Raw genomic sequence first — 17,981 nt, 5'->3', positions numbered from 1 at the left:
ACTCGAGAAGTTGAGGCAGCAGGCCTCACACGCATGCCTAGAGATCTGTTTCCACGGTGATTGTGAGGCCCATCAAGCTGAAGAGAGAAGCAGTGACAAGGGTGACCACCCTGTATCTGCGTGGTTGATGGAGCCTTTTACTTTCAGGAGGGTGGGGTGAGAAGACCAATCTGGAAGAGAATACCACGAGCATGGCCTAGAACATGCTCGATTTTAAGTTTCAATGAAAGAAATGATTTTGCACCTAAAAATGTTTTAATGAACAACGATGGCTTTCTGAAAAAATACACAAGGCTAAGAGAAAATCTTCTGATAAAATTAAGATGGAAGGTCCAATGAAGATGGAGTAGCAAGAACTTAGACTTACTATCCTTTATTTAGACAATAATAAAGCAAAAGCCAAGGGGATGAATATGGCTTTATCTGTACCAATTTACTAGCTGAAAGCAGCTGGGGCTGGGAGGTACGGAGGGAGAGCGGAGAAGTCTCAGAGAAATTTCCTGGAGTCTGGCTGAACTATAACCTGCTGAGTAAGCAGAAACCACTCAAGACTAGGAAACAGGAAATGACCCATGATTGAAACCATGTTGCCACCAGGAAAAGTGGAAGAACTCCCAAAAGACAACACCTTAGGAGTTAGGCTAAACTGGTCCCGTAACTAATTAATGATGGCTCTGGATCTGCCCTAATAAAGCTAAAAACAAAATCAAAACAAAACAAAAAAATCCAAAAAAAAACCAACAACCGATTTCCTTACAATCTGGTAAACAGAAAAAAAGTTGGCACCACTTAAAGGAATTAGAGGGAAAATCAAGCTATCAAACAAATTAAATTAATAAAGCCTCATACACAAGTGAGCATTGTCTCATAAAGAGGCAGGGAAAATACAATCCATAACCATGAGTGAAGGAAAAGGAAGGGGAGGAGGCAGGAAGGGAAACCAAAATGACCCAGATGAACAAATAAAAATCATAAGCTCCGAGTGCTGGAAACAAACCTGCATGGTAAACGCACCGGGTGGGACAACCAGTGAGCTAGCAGAGGAAAGAGCAACGGACGCAGAGACATCACGAGAGACACTATGGAAACAAAGCCCACTTAGGCATCACTAAATGCGAACAGAAAGCATGCAGAAGAGCGGCAGTCTTCTCTGAGACCACGCTGGCCAGAAATTTAAAGACATCAATTACTGGAGCAAGGCAATCGGGAATTCTTTGGCTATCGTGTCTTTCAAAAACAAAGGCAAAAATAAAGATCTTTAAAAAAAAAAAAAAAAGATAAAAGCAAGTGAAAATCTGCATGTGCCAGTTTCATTTTTGCTGCTCTGGTAAAACAGCCCAACTCAAAACAACTTGTAGAAGAAAGGGTTTACTTGGGTGACTCTTCCAGGCAGAGATATCTTAGAAGCAGGAACTCCAGAGAACTGGTCCTGTTACATATACAAAGAGAAATGAATTCATCCATGCTGCCTGAGCTCAGCTTAGGGAATGATGCTGCCCACGATAGGCTGGGCCCTCCTACATCAATAAGCAATCAAGACAATCTTCTACAGACCCACGGGCCTCTGTGATATTGTTACCATCTATAAAATTTTTGCTCAAGAGCTACACAAATCCAGTTACAAAAAAAAAAAGGTTTTAAAAAAATCAAAGAAAAAAACCTAATAATGTTCTACGTAAGGAGATAATTTTTGTGTCTGTGTTCAGAGCCATCCTGGAACACAGGTACAGGCTGACGGTTGGACACTCCTTCAAGCAATTACTATGATGATAGTGGAAAGAGCTAGTAAGTCACAGGTGGAGAGAACTTGTCACCAAGGACAACCAAACAATCCTTTAATAGAAAGCAAAGGAAACAGAAAGAGACCACAAACTGTTTTTTCCCCAAACATTAAAACTTTTCAATTTCAACAACACTTCACAGAAAGTTAGCCACACACTGAGAAATGCTTTCAAAACAAGCCCAATAAAGTTTCTGCATCCAGAATATGCCAAGAATGCTTGTAGTTCAACCAGAAGGCCCACTTAGAAGAGAAGAGCAAAGAATTCAAACATACCTCACCTGGAGTTCCCTTTTTGTTGCTTTGATTGCAATAGCAGAAAGAAATAAGGCCAAGGAGGAAAGACATACATACTTCTGCTCAGTCTCTCTCCACCGGAGTGGGGAGGCAAGCACAGCGGCAGGAGCCTGTGTGGGGTCTATTCAAATGGTTGTCAGGTTTGAAGGCAGAAAGGGCCCTGGAGTCAGTCTTGCTCCTAGTGACCTATTTCCATCAGCTGAAAGGTTCCAGAATAGTATCACAAGCTGGGGAGCAACCTTCAAAATGTGAGCTGTGAGAAACAGTTGAGATACAAATCCTAACATCGCCAAGGAGCTAGACACCAGCAACTAATCCCTGGACTCACATCTACCAAAACGCTCAAATAAAATGTTTCAAAGACACAGGGCATTTTAGCCACTGTCCTATCACTGTGAAGAGGCACTATGACCAAGGCAATACATGAAAGAAAGCTTTCATTGAATTGGAAGCTTGCTTAGTTTCAGAGATTTGGTCCATTACATCATGGCAGGAAGCATGGTGCATACAAGCAGGCTCTGGAGCAATAGCTGAGAATTACATCCTGATCTGTAAGCAGAGGACAGAGCCTGGCATGAGTTTTTGAAATCCCCAGTGACACACTTTCTCCAATAAGACTACACCTTCTAATCCTTTCAAATAGTGCTACTCCCAGGTGACTAGGCCTTCAAATATGAGTCTATGGGGGCTATTCTTATTCAACCATCACATTCCACTTCCCAGTCCCTCCAGGTTTGTACCAATATCGTAATGTAAAAAGTTCATTTAATCCAATTTTAAAAGTCCCCAATCTTTCACAGTCTCAACACTGTTTAAAAGTCCAAAGTCTGCCAGGTGGTGGGGGCACACACCTTATTCCTAGCAATCTCAGGAGGAAGACAGGCGGATCTCTGTGAGTTTGAGGCCAGCCTGGTCTACAGAACAAGTTCTAGGACAAGCTCCAAAGCTACAGAGAAACCCTGTCTTGAAAAGCAAACAAACAGAACAACCACCACCACCAACAACGAAAAACAAACAACACCAAAAAAGTCCAGAGTTCAAAGTCTTTTCTGGGATTCAAGACACTCTCTTTAACCATAACCCCCTGTAAAATCAAAATAAAGAAGCATATATCAAGCCGAGCAGTGGTGGCGCACACCTTTAATCCCAGCACTCCGGAAGCAGTGGCAGATGGGTCTGAGACAAGGCCAGCCTGGTCTACAGAGTGAGTTCCAGGACAGCCAGGGCTACAGAGAGAAACCCTGTCTTCAAAAACAAAACAAAACAAAAAAAGCATATGGCATACTTCTAACACAATAGTACATTCATTACCATTCCAAAAGGGAGGAAAGGAGCATACTGAGGAAATACTGGACCAAGTCCAGAGCCTGGGCAAACTCCAAATTCTGCAATTCCATGTCTGATGTCAAAGCACTCTTCAGATTGCCAACTCCTCCTGTTCAATTTGTTGACTGCAACAAACTCCCCTCTCTTGGGCTGGTTCCAGACCTCCTCTGCAGCTTTCCTTGGCATGCATCTCACAATTCTGGCATCTCCAGTGAATCCAGGCTTTACCTTCACAGCTTAAGTATGGTCTCCTCTCCAGAGGCCTCCGTGAGAAACACCCGACACACACCTGGCCTCGGTGACTTTCCTTGGCCACGGAAGGAGACTCCACAACCCTTTTATTGTATCTTTGACTCTGAAGACAGAACCATTTGGTTTGAAGCTGCCAAATTCTGCTGCTTGGTGGGGGTTGGAATCAGGCACCCTGTTCAATGACATCTTCACCAGCTTTGTTGTGTAAGGTTTCCTTCCTCTTGTCAGCTTTCCTCTATCTCCTTAGCTGGCTGGGTCTTGCCCTGAGGTCACCACTCCCTTTATTCCATTTATCATCAGGGTTTTCTTTAAACTTTTTATCTGAGCACTGGATTTAGCTCCATTACACTTCTTGAAGCTCCTCCCCCCGCCCAACTTACATTTTGCATTTTTCCTTGCTCAGTTTACTCCTTTTCATTTTCGGTCTTTGTAAGAGTGAACACCAATAACCACATGACACAGTCTATACTAAGCTGTCTTACAATCGCCTCTGCCAAAACCATTAATCCAAAACTGGTGCAGGAGAATTGTCTGTATTCTGTCAATCGTAAATAAACGCTGATTGGCCAGACAGGAGGTACAGGTAGGAAAACCAGACAGGGAGTGGAAATGATGCAAGGAGAGCAGAAGAATTCTGGGAAGGAGGAAGTTGATTCTTCCCACTCCTGCCCAGACCACCAAAGCAGCAGGATGTGATCTGCCCCACTGAAAAAGGTACTGAGCCAGGTAGCTAAAATAGATCAGAATAATGGGTTAATGTAAGTTACAAGAACTAATAAGAAGCCTGACCTAATGGGCCAATCAGCTTTATAACTTAGAGATCTCTGTGTGATTTTCTTTTGGGGCTAACAGCTGTGGGAACCGGGCAGGACAGAAACCCAAATCAGCCAGGACTTCATGTTATACAAAACTCTTCAATTTTGCCTCACGCAGATTTTTAGGACAAGTTAAAAAAAAAAAAAACAGCCACATTCTTCATCAAATCCTAAGAACAGTTTCCTGGCCACTCTCCCTCTGACACTTGAGCTGAGCTGATACTGCTCTAGTACTACTATCCTTGCTCTTACTAGGGTGGCCCAGTAAGCCCCACTTGAAGTATTCAACTATTTTTTTAGTCCAAAGGCTCAAAGTGTTCCATATTCCTCCAATAAAGAGCACGGTCAGGTCTGTCACACAATATGCCAGGCCCTGGCACCACGTTCTGTCTTCGTCACTGTTCTACTGCTGTAAAGAAACACCACAGCCAAGACCATTCTTATGAGAGAAAGCATTTACCTGGGGGCTTGCTTACAGTTTCAGAGGTGTGGTTTATTACCATCATGGTAGGCATCCTGGTGGCATAGAGACAGATACAGGAACAATAGCTGAGAGCTACATCATGATCCCTAAGCAGAGAGAACACCAAGGCATGTGTTTCTGATCTCAAAATCCACTCCCAATGATACTCTTCCCCCATCAAGACCTTACCTACCTCAACAATGCCATATCTACTTCCACAAGGCCACACTTCCTAATCATTCTAATCCTTTCAAATAGTGCTGCTACCTGGTGACTATGCATTCAAATATATGAGCCTATGGGGAAGACTTCCTATTTAAACCAACACAGGACAGGTTGAATCCTCAAGTACTGCTGGTCAGAATGCAAAATAGTATGTCCAATTTGCAAGTACAGCTGGAAAATTTCACTCTTAAATTTGATGTTTTATGACCTGAGTTCCTATAAAAACTACAAGTAGGTGTTCTTTGTATCTTTATTTAAAATTCTTTTTTAAAGCATTTTATTTATTTTCATTTTGTGTGCATTGTGTTTTGCCTGCGTGTATGTCTGTGTGAGGTGTCAGATCTTGAAGTTACAGACAGTTATAAGCTGCCATGTGGGTGCTGGAAACTGAACCTGGGTCCTCTGGAAGAGCAGTCAGTGCTCTCAACTGTTAAGCCATCTCTTCACCCCTATTTAAAAGTCTTATTCCATTTTATTTATTTTGCGTGTGTACATGTATATGTGTGGACGTGTGTATGGGGGTCAGAGGACAATTTGTAGGAATTTGTTTTCTCCTTGTGCAATAAGGTTCCAAAATTGAACTCAGGTTTCAGATTAGGTAGCAAGTACCTTCACCTGCTGAGCCATCTCACAGAGTGCTGTGAATGGTGGTCCATTCTTTCTTACTTTGCTGCTGCTGTGATAAAATACCACAACCAAAAGCAACTAATAGAAGTGGCTTAAGGTTCCAAAGTGGTTAAGAGTCTATAAAGACGAGAAACCATGGCAACAGGCAGCAGGCATAGGAAGCTACAAAATCACATCTTTTACCACAAGCACAAAACAGACAGGGTGAACTGGAAATAGGGTGAAGTTACATAATCTCAAAGCCCCATTTCCAGTGACATACTTCCACCAGCAAGCCTATGTGACCCAAAACTTTCCAAACAGCGCCATCAACTGGGGACCAGATGTGCAAATACCTGAGTCTGTGGGGAACATTAACCATTCAAACCACCACAGGTAAATAAAGGGCAGAAAGCATTATGCTAAGTGGGAAAAGCCACAGACGGCTATATACTGTATAGCTAAAAGACAACTGAGAAAAGGCAGTCCTTACAGTGACAGAAAACAGAGCAGTGGTTGGTGGGGTCAGAACAGCAAAGGGGCTGAGGAAATGACAAGATGAGGAAACCTGCCCTAGCACCCTGCTGTAAATTGGTCAAAATGCACTCAATATTACCTAGAAGATTATATACCTCAATCAAACTGATTAGATAGTTAAGTGAGTGGCTAGAGAGATTGCTCAGCTGCTAAAACCACTGGCTGCTTTTCCAGAGGACATGGGTTGGGTTCCCGGCAGCCACATGGCAGCTCATAGCTATCTATAATTCCAGTTCCAGGGGATTTGATACCTTATTCTGACCTCCATGGATACCAGGTACACAACACACATGTAGACAAAACACCCACACACAAAATAAATTTTAAAAGATAAGTGAAACTACAGCACTGGGGAGGCAGAGGCAAGTAGATCTCCATGTGTTCAAGGCCAGCTTGGTCTACAAAGCAAGTTCTAGGACAGGCAGAACTGTTACACAGAGAAATCCTGTCTGGGAATTGGGGAGGACAAAGAAAGGAGGAAAGTATGTTAATTAAATAAAATGAAAGAGAGTTTTCACACAGTCACTCTAATAAAAATAGCATTTGATCTTTAAGTTTTGCTCAGTCTGGCTCATTATGGGTTTAAGAGGAGCATGTCACAGACCTGCTTGTGGGTGAATCCACAGATCATTTCTCAGTCCTCTTCTCTGCTTGTCTCTAACATAAGGAAACTGTAAACATGAGTATCTTTCTGTTTCTTCGGTCTCTTGTAGCTGAGACGGGGCACGTGATCATGTGGGCAATGAGATGTGAGGGACGACTCTGGCGTGTTTCCGTGTTTCCGCTTCACTCATCAGGACAGCTGGGAATAAAGCTCAATAGACCCTACCCTGAGGGGGCCTGTCCTGATCGCCTTTTAAATCAACTGGAAACAAACTAGAGTTACCTGGGAAAGGAACCTCGAGAGAGAAAATGCCTTCATCAGACTGGTCTGTATGCAAGTCTGTGGGGCACTTTCTTGATTGACTGATGTGGGCAGGCCAAGTCCTCTGTGGGCAATGCTGACCCTAAGCTGGTGGTGCCCTGTAGTTGTGTAAGAAAGCAGGCTGGGTGAACCATAAGAAGGAAGCCAGCATCCTCTATGGCTTCTGCAGCAGTTCTGACTTCCTTGAGTGATGGGGTGTGACCTGAGAGCTGAGTGAAATCGCCTTTTCCCCAGGTTGCTTTTGGCCATGGTGTTTAATCACAGCGACAGAAACCCTAACCAATGCAGGGTCTCCAAACAAGAGACCAAGTCCACACCTGAGGGGTGGAAGAGCCTTGTCCTTGGAGACAGGTTAACTAATCACTTCAGTTTTCTCATGCAACTTCTCAGGATGTGAAAATGGAAACCTTACTTAAAACACAGTTCAGCTTGGACTTCTAGTACTTACAGCCGAAATAAACTTATAAAGAACAAAAAAGTTTGAGAGAAATATTTTGAAAATAAAGTAACAAAAAAAAAAACATAAAGTAACATGAATGAGAAAAATAATTTGAGAATAAAGTAACAAGAAGCACTAAATAATTTGTAGACTAAAGAAACAAACTCTTCACGGGTAGAAACAAGAATAAGGAGCTAGAGAGATGGCTCAGCAGTTAAGAGCACTGACTGCTCTTCTAGAGGACCCGGGTTCAATTCCCAGCACGCCCATGGCAGCTCAGAATTGCAATTCCAGTTCCAGGGGATCTGACATCCTCACACAGACAGGCAGGCAAAGCAGCAATGTACATAAAACAAAATTTATTTTTAAAAGAAACAAGCATAGATAAGAGTATAGAACAACGATTTTGCTGTTTGCTCGGGTGTACCGCTGAGAAATTTTCCCGATTCAGCAATAGCGGCAGGAAAAAAAAGCCACGCCATTTTAAAACGCAGCTTTCTGGGCCCTGCCGCCGGTCCAAACTCGGGTTATGGTGTATTTGTGGGCCTGGGCATTTGTGTGTCCGCTTGGGATTGGGGGGAAAGTAGCTGAGACCATGCCCATGGCTCAGCGCTCCCTGCCTGCACCTGGTCAGATGGCGGGATCAGGCTTAGGCAGATGGGAGAGCATGGCGGATTTCTGCTGCCATACAGAGAGATGTTTCCAGGCTGCACATGCATGGCTCTGCATATCAGATTTGGCTGTAACTTGGGATGAAAAGAGTTTCTGTGCTTCACGCTTAGTCTCAGAATTAAACACCTGGCGGGCCCAGAGCTAGCAGAAATGGTATGTTCACCATTTTGAAATTGGAGAGATGCAGAGCCAACATCCAGAACAGCCCGCAGCTCTGCAGCTCAGAGGTGCAACTGATTCAGAGGCACAAGCAGCTCCGCCATGTTGGACTGGGCGGGGCAAGCCCGCAGTACCTATTTTTGACCTAGGAATGTCACAGCTTAGATTCACAAAGCAAAAATATTCCTGACAATGCAATAGGACAGATTCAGACATAAAAGACCTCTAAATGGATCATAGTTTTAGATAGACATACGTAGGCTTGGGAGGAAGAAGAAAAAAAATATAGAGAATAAAGTTAATGCTTTAAAAAAAAAGGGTAAAGTCTTAAAAGAGACAGAATACAGATAGTTATAGATTAAAAAGAAATAAAGAAAAATAAGCCACGTAAAAATAGAAAATTCACAGAGAGTTTGGATTCTGTATATTGTATTTTCTTTGATTTTTTTGGCTGTGAAGGAGCTAAATACAGAGAGACATTTCATTGTGTGGGCTGCTAAGTTGTTCCAACATGTATGTTCTAAAGGTATCATGACTTCCAAACTTGAGCCTAAGGATATGATGCTTTGGAGAGGGGCTTCTTTTGTTTTCACAGAGGATGAGACCCTGTGGACTGCTTCTATCCCAATATGGTTTGATAGACTACGCCCTCCTGAAAGGTTGCTGTGAACACCTTCAAAAAATTACTTCACTCAACTGCCGACTGAGAGGAACCTAGCACACAGGTTATACCATAAAAGACCTGATTAACAGCGCCCCTATACAGCAGGAAGAAGTATGGAGAGAAATAACTACGTCCATATTCCCAGATATTGTTTATAAATGTTCTTTTACATTTAAAGGGAGATATGATATAGATATGAATAATTTGCATTGGTATAAATCTTGGTTTACTGATATAAATTTTAGGTCAATTTTGTTATATGTATAAAATTTCTGATCTTGATTAAGGTATTGTGATTGTATAGTTCATTTAAAAATGTAATGTATAATTAGGAACTATATAGGTTGTTAATGGATAATCATCTATAATCAAGTTTGTAGTCATGCTAATTAGGCTTTCTAGATGTGCATAGATATATTTCAGATAGGCATTCTTCATATCTTTCAAAGACTACAGAATATAGCATTTAATGTTTTAATAACTTAGGGTTTTTCATGACAATGAGGCACGTCTACTCCTGGCACCACCAGGTACTTCAAGAAGAAGATGGGCATCAAAGAGGCTCCTTATGGAGTTGGTTAGCCATTTGGGCAAGAAACTGCTCTTTCCTGGACTGTTGCATAAACTGGACATGAAGAACCCACAGAGAGAGGACTGTTGAACTTCCCTAAAGGTGAAATGGTCTTTCGGGGTTCCTGATTCATGAAAGAGTCTGTGAGACATTCTACAAGACACAGAAAAAAGTTACTGAACTTTGAAATTTCCTGCTTCATGGAAATGTCTGCTGGATACTATGGGCCTGAAGGCTGAAGATGGATGCCTCAATGGTATAGAGGAACTTTGGGTGACTGTCCAGGCAGCGAGATATCTCTATCATTTCTAGAGTTTTGGAAGTTGCTTACTTCTTGTTTACTTAGGTAATATTATATCCTTCTGGAGTCTTTTATGGAGTTGAAGAATGGGTAGATACTTATAGTTTTCCATTGTTATGATAAAAGATAAAATAGATCTAAATATTGTAACTGCAATTTTTGCTTTATAACTGTTTTGTTATACATAATTTTACTATGTTAAAGTTAAAGCCTTCCTTTTCGTTTAAACAGAAAAAGGGGAAATGGAGTAGGTGGGCCTTCTGTCTATGTGTTACTTTCATTGGTTAAATAAAGAAGCCGCCTTGGTCTTTTGATAGGCCAGTCCTTAGGTGGGTGGAGTAGACAGAACAGGATGCTAGGAGAAAGAAAGAAAGAGTCATGCAGACGCCATGACTCTCCTCTCCGAGATGGACGCTGGTTAAACTCATGACGGTAAGCCACAGTTGAGTGGCAATACAGATTATTAGAAATGGGTTAAAAGAAAATGTAAGAGTTAGCCAATAAGAGGTCATAATTAATGAGCCAGGCAGTGTTTAAATGAATACAGTTTCCGTGTAATTATTTCTGGTATAAAGCTAGCCGGGAGCCGGGCGGCAGGAGACCCTCCAACCTGCTCCACTGTCATTGTACAAGTCTCTCTACCAAATACAGGTACTACCCGAGGGCAGGGCAGAAGGGAAAATGGGAGTGGGTTGGCATGTGCCTAACTAGTGGGCTACCTGAACACCAACGTTAATGCACTGTGAGCACAAAACACTGTCAGACTGGGGCGCACATTCATGAAGTCTACACACCAGTGTACAGGTTAGATAAAGAACTCAACATTCTCTGCCAATGATGTTTGTTTAAAAAAGGAAGAGGTAAGCCAGTCAGCATCATTTAATCATTACACGGAATTTTTGTATGAGTTAAATTACAGAAGAAATCTTTTTATCAATTTTGAAAACAAACAGAGACACCTTGGAAAGGCTGTCAGTGTTCAGTAAAATAAGATAATTTCCCACTCGGTCTGGTGTCAGTCTATACCGCTAACCTTTCAGGAGCTGGTGTCCTTCACAATCCTTTGGGCTCTGGTGCTAACTACGCTGGTAACACTGGCTGTATCATTTTTCTTCCTTTTGATTCTACTTCTCTTACAGAAATCAAGAGCCACAAGAATGAACCCAGAAGAGTTCAACTAATGAAACCACAGTGACCAGCACTTGAGTGAATTCATTTAATTTGAGGAAAATTACTTGGCTTGAATATTAAATGACTAACAGGAGAAACTCATTCCCAGGAGTAGTTACGAAGTGACTTCAGTGTTTGGTGTCCAGTGTGGAAAGATGAACAGAGAGTCTCCAAGTAAGTTAGCTCAGGATGGGCCAGCTCTTCCCACACAAGGCCAACAGAGTATCCACCCCATGCAGATCCATTCAACTCTGCCTTGTAATCCAAAGGCAGCCAGACAGCAACCAAGCAAGGCAGCCTGGCTGTACTCCAATACAAGTTTACTTATAGACAGGGGAATTCAGATCCCTATACTTTCCATGTATCTCAAGTAGTTAGCTTTTAAAGCCATTAAAACATACAAAAACCTAATCATAATTCACTCATAAACAACACAAATGTAGACAGGCAGTTTTTGCCACCGGATTTAACAACTGTGAATTGAATAAGCACACTTTCCTTTCCAATTCACACACTAATATTTTATAGTATTTATATTTTTAAACAAGAAGAACAATCTTCAATTACTACTTATTAGATAAGGTAAACATGGAGTTATTGAATTACTTAAAGCCAAGCAGCTGCCTTAATTATTTCTAGAACCAACCCTTAACTCCAGAGTGATTTAATTATATCTTTAAGTCCTAGCTTCTTCTGGGCTCCTCCATCCTGTGGATGCTATGGCTTGAGTAGGGGATGCCCTCCACACTCATTCTCCAGCTGGAAGTGCTAAACACAGTTTGTGGAGCCTCTGGGACTAGGGCCAGGCCGGTGTCTCATGTCTCGTCCCAGAACTCTAATGTAGTAAGGAGGCCACTAGTTAGTTCCCAGCCTCTTAGCCCCGAAATAATCACACAGAAACTGTATTAATTAAATCACTGCTTGACCCATTAGCTCTAGCTTCTTATTGACTAACTCTTAATCTTAATTTAACCCATCTCCATTCATCTATGTATTGCCATGTAGCTGTGTCTTACTGGGTAAAGTTTCCAGCGTATGTCTCCGGCGGAGCTACATGGCTTCTCTCTGACTCTGCCCTTCTTTCTCCCAGCATTCAATCCAGTCCTCCCCACCTAGCTCTGCTCCACCCCACCCTGCTCTGCTATAGGCTCAAAGCAGTTCTTTATTCAGTAAGAGTAATCACAGCATACAGAGGGAAATCCCACATCACTCTAAAGATAAGAAATTCTAGAACACAGGGCCAGCAGGTCAGACGTACATAGGTATTAGCAGTAATAAAGACTGTAAAGCAAAGACAAACATGCACGCCGCTGTATTCAGGAAGGTAGAGAAACAGAAGTACAGAACTTAATACCACCTACACTTACCATCATTCACAGTAAGAGAAAGTGGAAGGAAGGACAGATGCCTAAGACATTTACAGGATAAGACGTAGTGATAGCACACAGTTGATAAAGGGGAACATGAGCGAGGTAAGAAATATTCTAAAGTTAATCAGGGAACGTAGGACCTTTGTTCTACATATGACACTGACTTCTGTGACCTCCATTTAATTAGATTTAATGTGTTTTCATGAGTTAAGGTATTAGGAATAAAATATTGGTGAGAAGTTCCTAAGCACAACAAAATGTAAGCTCACTGTAAAATATCAGGAACAATTCAACTATATTGTCACTGTTGTTACTGAGCACAACTAAAAGTCTAATTCATCACAGTAAGACAAGTGAGGGACAAGGGTAATTCATATAAAAAGTAAAAATATAAGTTAAGATTTAAGACAGAACTCAGCAGCGACTGACGAGGAAAAAAAGGTAGGGCTAGAAATGGCTCAGTGGGTACAGCATGGAGAAGCTGCTAAACTCAAGCCTAAATCAGGCATGTTGGCACACACTCATAATCCTAGCATCTAGGAATGTCCTAAAGAAAGAGACAAAATTAAACACCAACACTACTCTGAAACACAAAGATCCTAAGAAAACAGAAGAACATTTGCTGGAGTTTAGCCTCAGCAATGATCAATCAGATAAGATATAAAAAACACTAAGCATAAAAATGAAAGATCTGGTCTAGAAATGGCTCAGAAAAAAGGCAGAGGATTTGGGTTCAATCCGCAGCCCTTACATGGTACAAGGTTGGAATCAGCTCTGGTAGGCTGTCCTTTGACCTCTGCATGTACATCATCACGATATTTGCTCCACTGTCACACACAAGTAATAAATAAATAAAATTTTTTGAGCCACATGTACACAATTTTAAACACAACAACAAAAGAGCAAACTAGCTCATATGTGCTTTGTGAAGGAAGTTAGGAGAATGACATTCAAGAATTTTACCTCTACTACTGTGACTTAAAAATGATGATCAAGGGGGCTGGAGAGATGCTCAGCAGTTGAGAGCACTGTTTGCTCTTCCAGAGGGCCCAGGTACAATTCCCAGCACCCATATGGCAGCTCACAGATGTCTTAACTTCAGTTTCAGGGCTCTGACAGCCTCATACAGACATATATGCAGGCAAACACCAATAAATATAAAATAAAAATAAATTATTAAAATTTATTTTTTAAAAATGATAATCAATAATTTTAAATAACCTAAATAATGGGAATTAGGTAATTGTTATATAATTCTTTTGTACTTTTCTGTGTTTCCATTTGTATTATTCCATTAAACATAATGAGTAATCTCAGAAGCATTAGGTAAAAACAGAGCCATTAATCTGCCTGTATCTCCCCCTCTGATACCCTAAATTCCTTGAAATGACATCAAAAGCTGGGCAGTGGTGGCACACACCTTTAATCCCAGCACTCAGGAGGCAGAGGCAGGAGCATCTCTGTGAATTTGAGGCCAGCCTTATCTATACAATGAGTTCCAGGACAGGCTCCGAAGCCACAGAAGAACCTTGTCTCAACACCCCTCTCCCCACCAAAAAAATAAAAATAAAAAATAAAAATAAAAAAGCCAGGCGGTGCTTAGCCCAGCACTCAGAAGGCAGGTGGATTTAAGCCAGCCTAGTCCAGGACAGCCAGCACTACACAGAGAAACTCTGTCTCAAAAAACAAAACAAAAAAATTCTTAAAAGGCCTAAAGTAGATAAATAGATACTGACTTGATCAAAAGAGCCTCTATCAGAACCACAAACAAGGGGGCTGGAGAGATGGCTCAGTGGTTAAGAGCATTGCCTGCTCTTCCAAAGGTCCTGAGTTCAATTCCCGGCAACCACATGGTGGCTCACAACCATCTGTAATGAGGTCTGGTGCCCTCTTCTGGCCTGCAGACATACACACAGACAGAATATTGTATGCATAATAAATAAATAAATAAAATAAAAAAATAAAAAAAAAAAAAAAAAAAAAAGAACCACAAACAAGAAATGGAGAATCCATGCCACAAACCGAGAAACTCAGGAGGAAGAAGCTCTGTACTGAGGAGTGGCAGATACAGCCCAGACTTGCTTGCAGGTGCCTGAGACAACACAGGAGCATCTGCTGAGGAATTAATGAGGCCTGGGCATTCTGAAGCTATCGCAACTGAAAAGTTATCAACATGCCAAACAGAAACAAAACCTCATTGCAGTATGTGCTCTAAGAGTGAAACAACCTGAAAGTCCACTGACAGGGAGCTGATACTAGCGCAATTGGATACAATTATTATAAAAAAGCAAACTGTATTTTAAAAAATAATACATAAAACGGGGCCAGGGAGATGGCTTAGTGGGTAAGCCCACTGGCTGTGCAAGCATGAGGACATGAGTTCGAATCCCCAGCACCCATCTAGACAGCTGGCAGAGACCACAGTCTCAGCGTTGGGGAGGGCAGACACAGAGGACTGGCTACTGGGGCTTTGCTGGTTGCTAGCCTAGCCCCAGGTTTGAGAGACACTGTTTCAAAGAAATAGGGCAGAAAAAGTAGGACAACCACATCGTCCTATCATCTTTACACCTGTGAAGACTTCCAAACCTGCATGTGTACATGCCACACACCACACGTAAACACATCACACAGAAAATAGCCTGAACGCGGGAACGTGTAACAAATCAAACTGTAGACCAGAGTCACTTTCAGGAAGGGGCCATTTACTGTGTGTCTGCAGCCTTGATTCTTTTCTAACAGCATGTTCATGAATTACTAGTGTCACCTAAAAATGCAACATATACAAAGAGTTCTGGTTGTAGTCAGGACTAAAATCTGGGGAATCATCAAATATATCTAAGAATTATGTGCTAGCAGAAATGACGAAAATTCACATTTTCTCTGATGGTTAAATGCTTCCTGTCATAACCAGGTCAGCCAAAGTGAAAAGCAATTCACATCTTGTTTCTGAAAGCCTAGGGTATTCACACCGGGTGAGGAAGAATCCTCACAGTTTCCTTGGGAGCAGGCGGGCCTTCGTCAAAGGAAGTGACACCATCTCTGAATTACTAAACTCAAAATGACTTACATGAAGGAAACACTGGAGAGCCACAGCCCTCTGAAAACAATGCCTGCTCCCTTCCCCTCCCCAGCAGACAAGCTGTTGGGGCTGATGGTGCAGTGCAGGGGAAAAGCACATGTCTTGCATACACTGAGGCCCAAGGTTCAATTCCACTACTGTCAAAGAATAAAAGTTATCAGAAAAAACTTTTATATAATAAGAAACATGATATGAGTCTAATCAGGGGGTAAAAATCTAATTTTTCCTGTTAATTCTTAACCCAATACTTCTTTATCTAAAATTAACATTAAGAACTATATATAAATGATAATTTCAAATACAGATGCATACAGAGTTTATCCCAACCCCCACCCCAAGGGTAAGCTCACCACTGTGTCAGTCAAGCTTGCCCCACACTCTAGGGAGGCGGAACTTACTGAAAGTCTTGCAGATGTCCGACACAGCTTTGAAGACTCGGTCTGAGAAATTCACTTTCACCTTCACGTATTTCATGTTGGGAAGCTGTAGCCGGAGCAGCTTGTGCTGGGGCGTGAACTGAAGTTTGGCGTCTGCCTGGATGCCATACTTATCCAAGGTCCAATGTGTCTTAAGCAGCCAAGTTCTCTTTTTTTCCCACCAGAGAGCATGATCAGACCAATCCTTTTTTACATCTATAAACAGCAAACAGTAAACAAAAAAAGCTTTTAAAAAAAAATCACAGACCAGCTGGAGAGAAATTAAAGACAGAAAACAAAACCTGGGTACTTTAAGAACAGATGCTAGAAAACTGAACTGGGTACTTAAGAAAAGCAAGAGACTGTCAGTGATAGGAACAAAAAGTACCAATGGCAGAGAAAACCTTTCTTTGCTCTCAAAACCCAGCGCACCAAGCCAAAGAAAAACACCAGGGTCAATCAGACAGACCTGGACTGTGGAGACAAAGAGTCCTGGACTGAAACAGGGAAGATTAATAAAAACTGAGTGGTGGATTTGGAATTCAGCTTCGAGGAACAGGTAACAGAATTTCTATAATATACATGAAAGTGGTTCATTTCTGAAGCTACACACATGTGAAGGTGGGCTGGAGAGGCAGCACTTGATGTTTTTACACATGGGCTCAAGGGAAATCTGATGCCTCTGGCTTCTGTGGGCACCAGCACTCATGTGTACATACACCCCCATATAGCTAAAATGAAATAAAAGTCTTAAGAAGAAGAAATAAAAATAATGTGTTAAGGGCTGGAAAAATGGCTCAGAGGTTGAGAACACTGGTTGCTCTTCCAAGGGACCCGGGTTCAATTCCCAGCACCCACATGGCAGCTCACAGCTGTCTAACTCTAGTTCCAGGAGATCTGACACCATCATACAAACATACATGCAGGCAAAACACCAATGTACATGAAATAAAAATAAATAGATGTGTTAATACAGTAAGGGTAGGAACATGGACAGGGACTCAAAGTAAATGAGGGTGGCACTCTAGGTGAAGAAGGCGTGGAAAGAACTCCAGAACAAATGTGAACAGCCTGCAGCCTAAACATGCGTTCCCAAACATCCTGAGGAAGGTAACTCGGAACTGTCACAGTTTCTACTGCTGTGACAGAATAAACATCAGGATCAAAATTGGCTCAGGGAAGAAAGGGTTTATTCCGGCTTACAACTCTCAGGTAACACTCCATCACCGAGGGAGGTCAAGGCAGGAACTATAAAGCAGAGGCCATGGAGGAGGGCTGTTTAATGGTCTGCTCCCCATGGCTGGCTTACCCTGCACAAGGGTGGCACTGCCCACAGTGAGCTGGCCCTCCTACATCAACCGTCAATCAAGAAAATACCTTACTACAGGCCAATCAGATGAAGATATTTTCTGAATCAAGATTCCCTATTCCCAGATATGTCTAGGTTTGTGACAAGTTGACAAGAACCAACCAGGGCAAACAATCACACAGCCTGGGAGCATAAGAGATGGCTCAGTGTTTAAGAGTACTGATGGCTCTTTCAGAGGACTAGGGTTCAATTCCCAGCAACCACATGGTGGCTCACAACCATCTGTAATAAGATCTGGTGCCCTCTACTGGTATGCAGTCAGAACACTGTATACATAATAAATAAACAAATCTTAGAAAAGAAAAGAAAAGAAACCAAATACATGATACTTGGCTACAATCAGATAAGGAACACAATATCAGTAAACCAACCTAACTTCAGCTAGTGTTTATAGCACTATCTAAAGAAAAGTCTTTCCGGACCAACTGTATATTAAGCTTACTATGTGGCGAAAAAGAGAGATATGACTTTAAAAAGCAAAAAAACAAGCAAACAAATGTTCTAGAGGAAGAAAGAGAACTCAGCACCACCAACCTCAAAGAAAC

At 41.9% G+C, this 17,981-nt stretch overlaps 1 protein-coding gene across 6 annotated transcripts in view; it reads right to left on the bottom strand.

Moving 5' to 3' along the window:
• Fermt2 (FERM domain containing kindlin 2) overlaps positions 1-17,981 on the bottom strand; it is a 79,115-nt gene that overhangs the window by 37,732 nt on the left and 23,402 nt on the right. For all 6 annotated transcript variants that reach the window (XM_085698468.2, XM_085698469.2, XM_085698470.2 and 3 more), the window contains exon 3: positions 16,050-16,283. In XM_085698468.2, the coding sequence (XP_085554594.1) occupies positions 16,050-16,283 (234 nt within the window). The remainder of the gene's footprint in view (positions 1-16,049; positions 16,284-17,981) is intronic.

This window comes from Myodes glareolus, chromosome 12 (genome assembly GCF_982192425.1).
Source record: "Myodes glareolus chromosome 12, mMyoGla1.1, whole genome shotgun sequence".
NCBI lineage: Eukaryota > Metazoa > Chordata > Mammalia > Rodentia > Cricetidae > Myodes > Myodes glareolus.
Note: the sequence above shows the minus strand (reverse complement) of the source record. Positions and strands in the feature narration are given on the sequence as shown.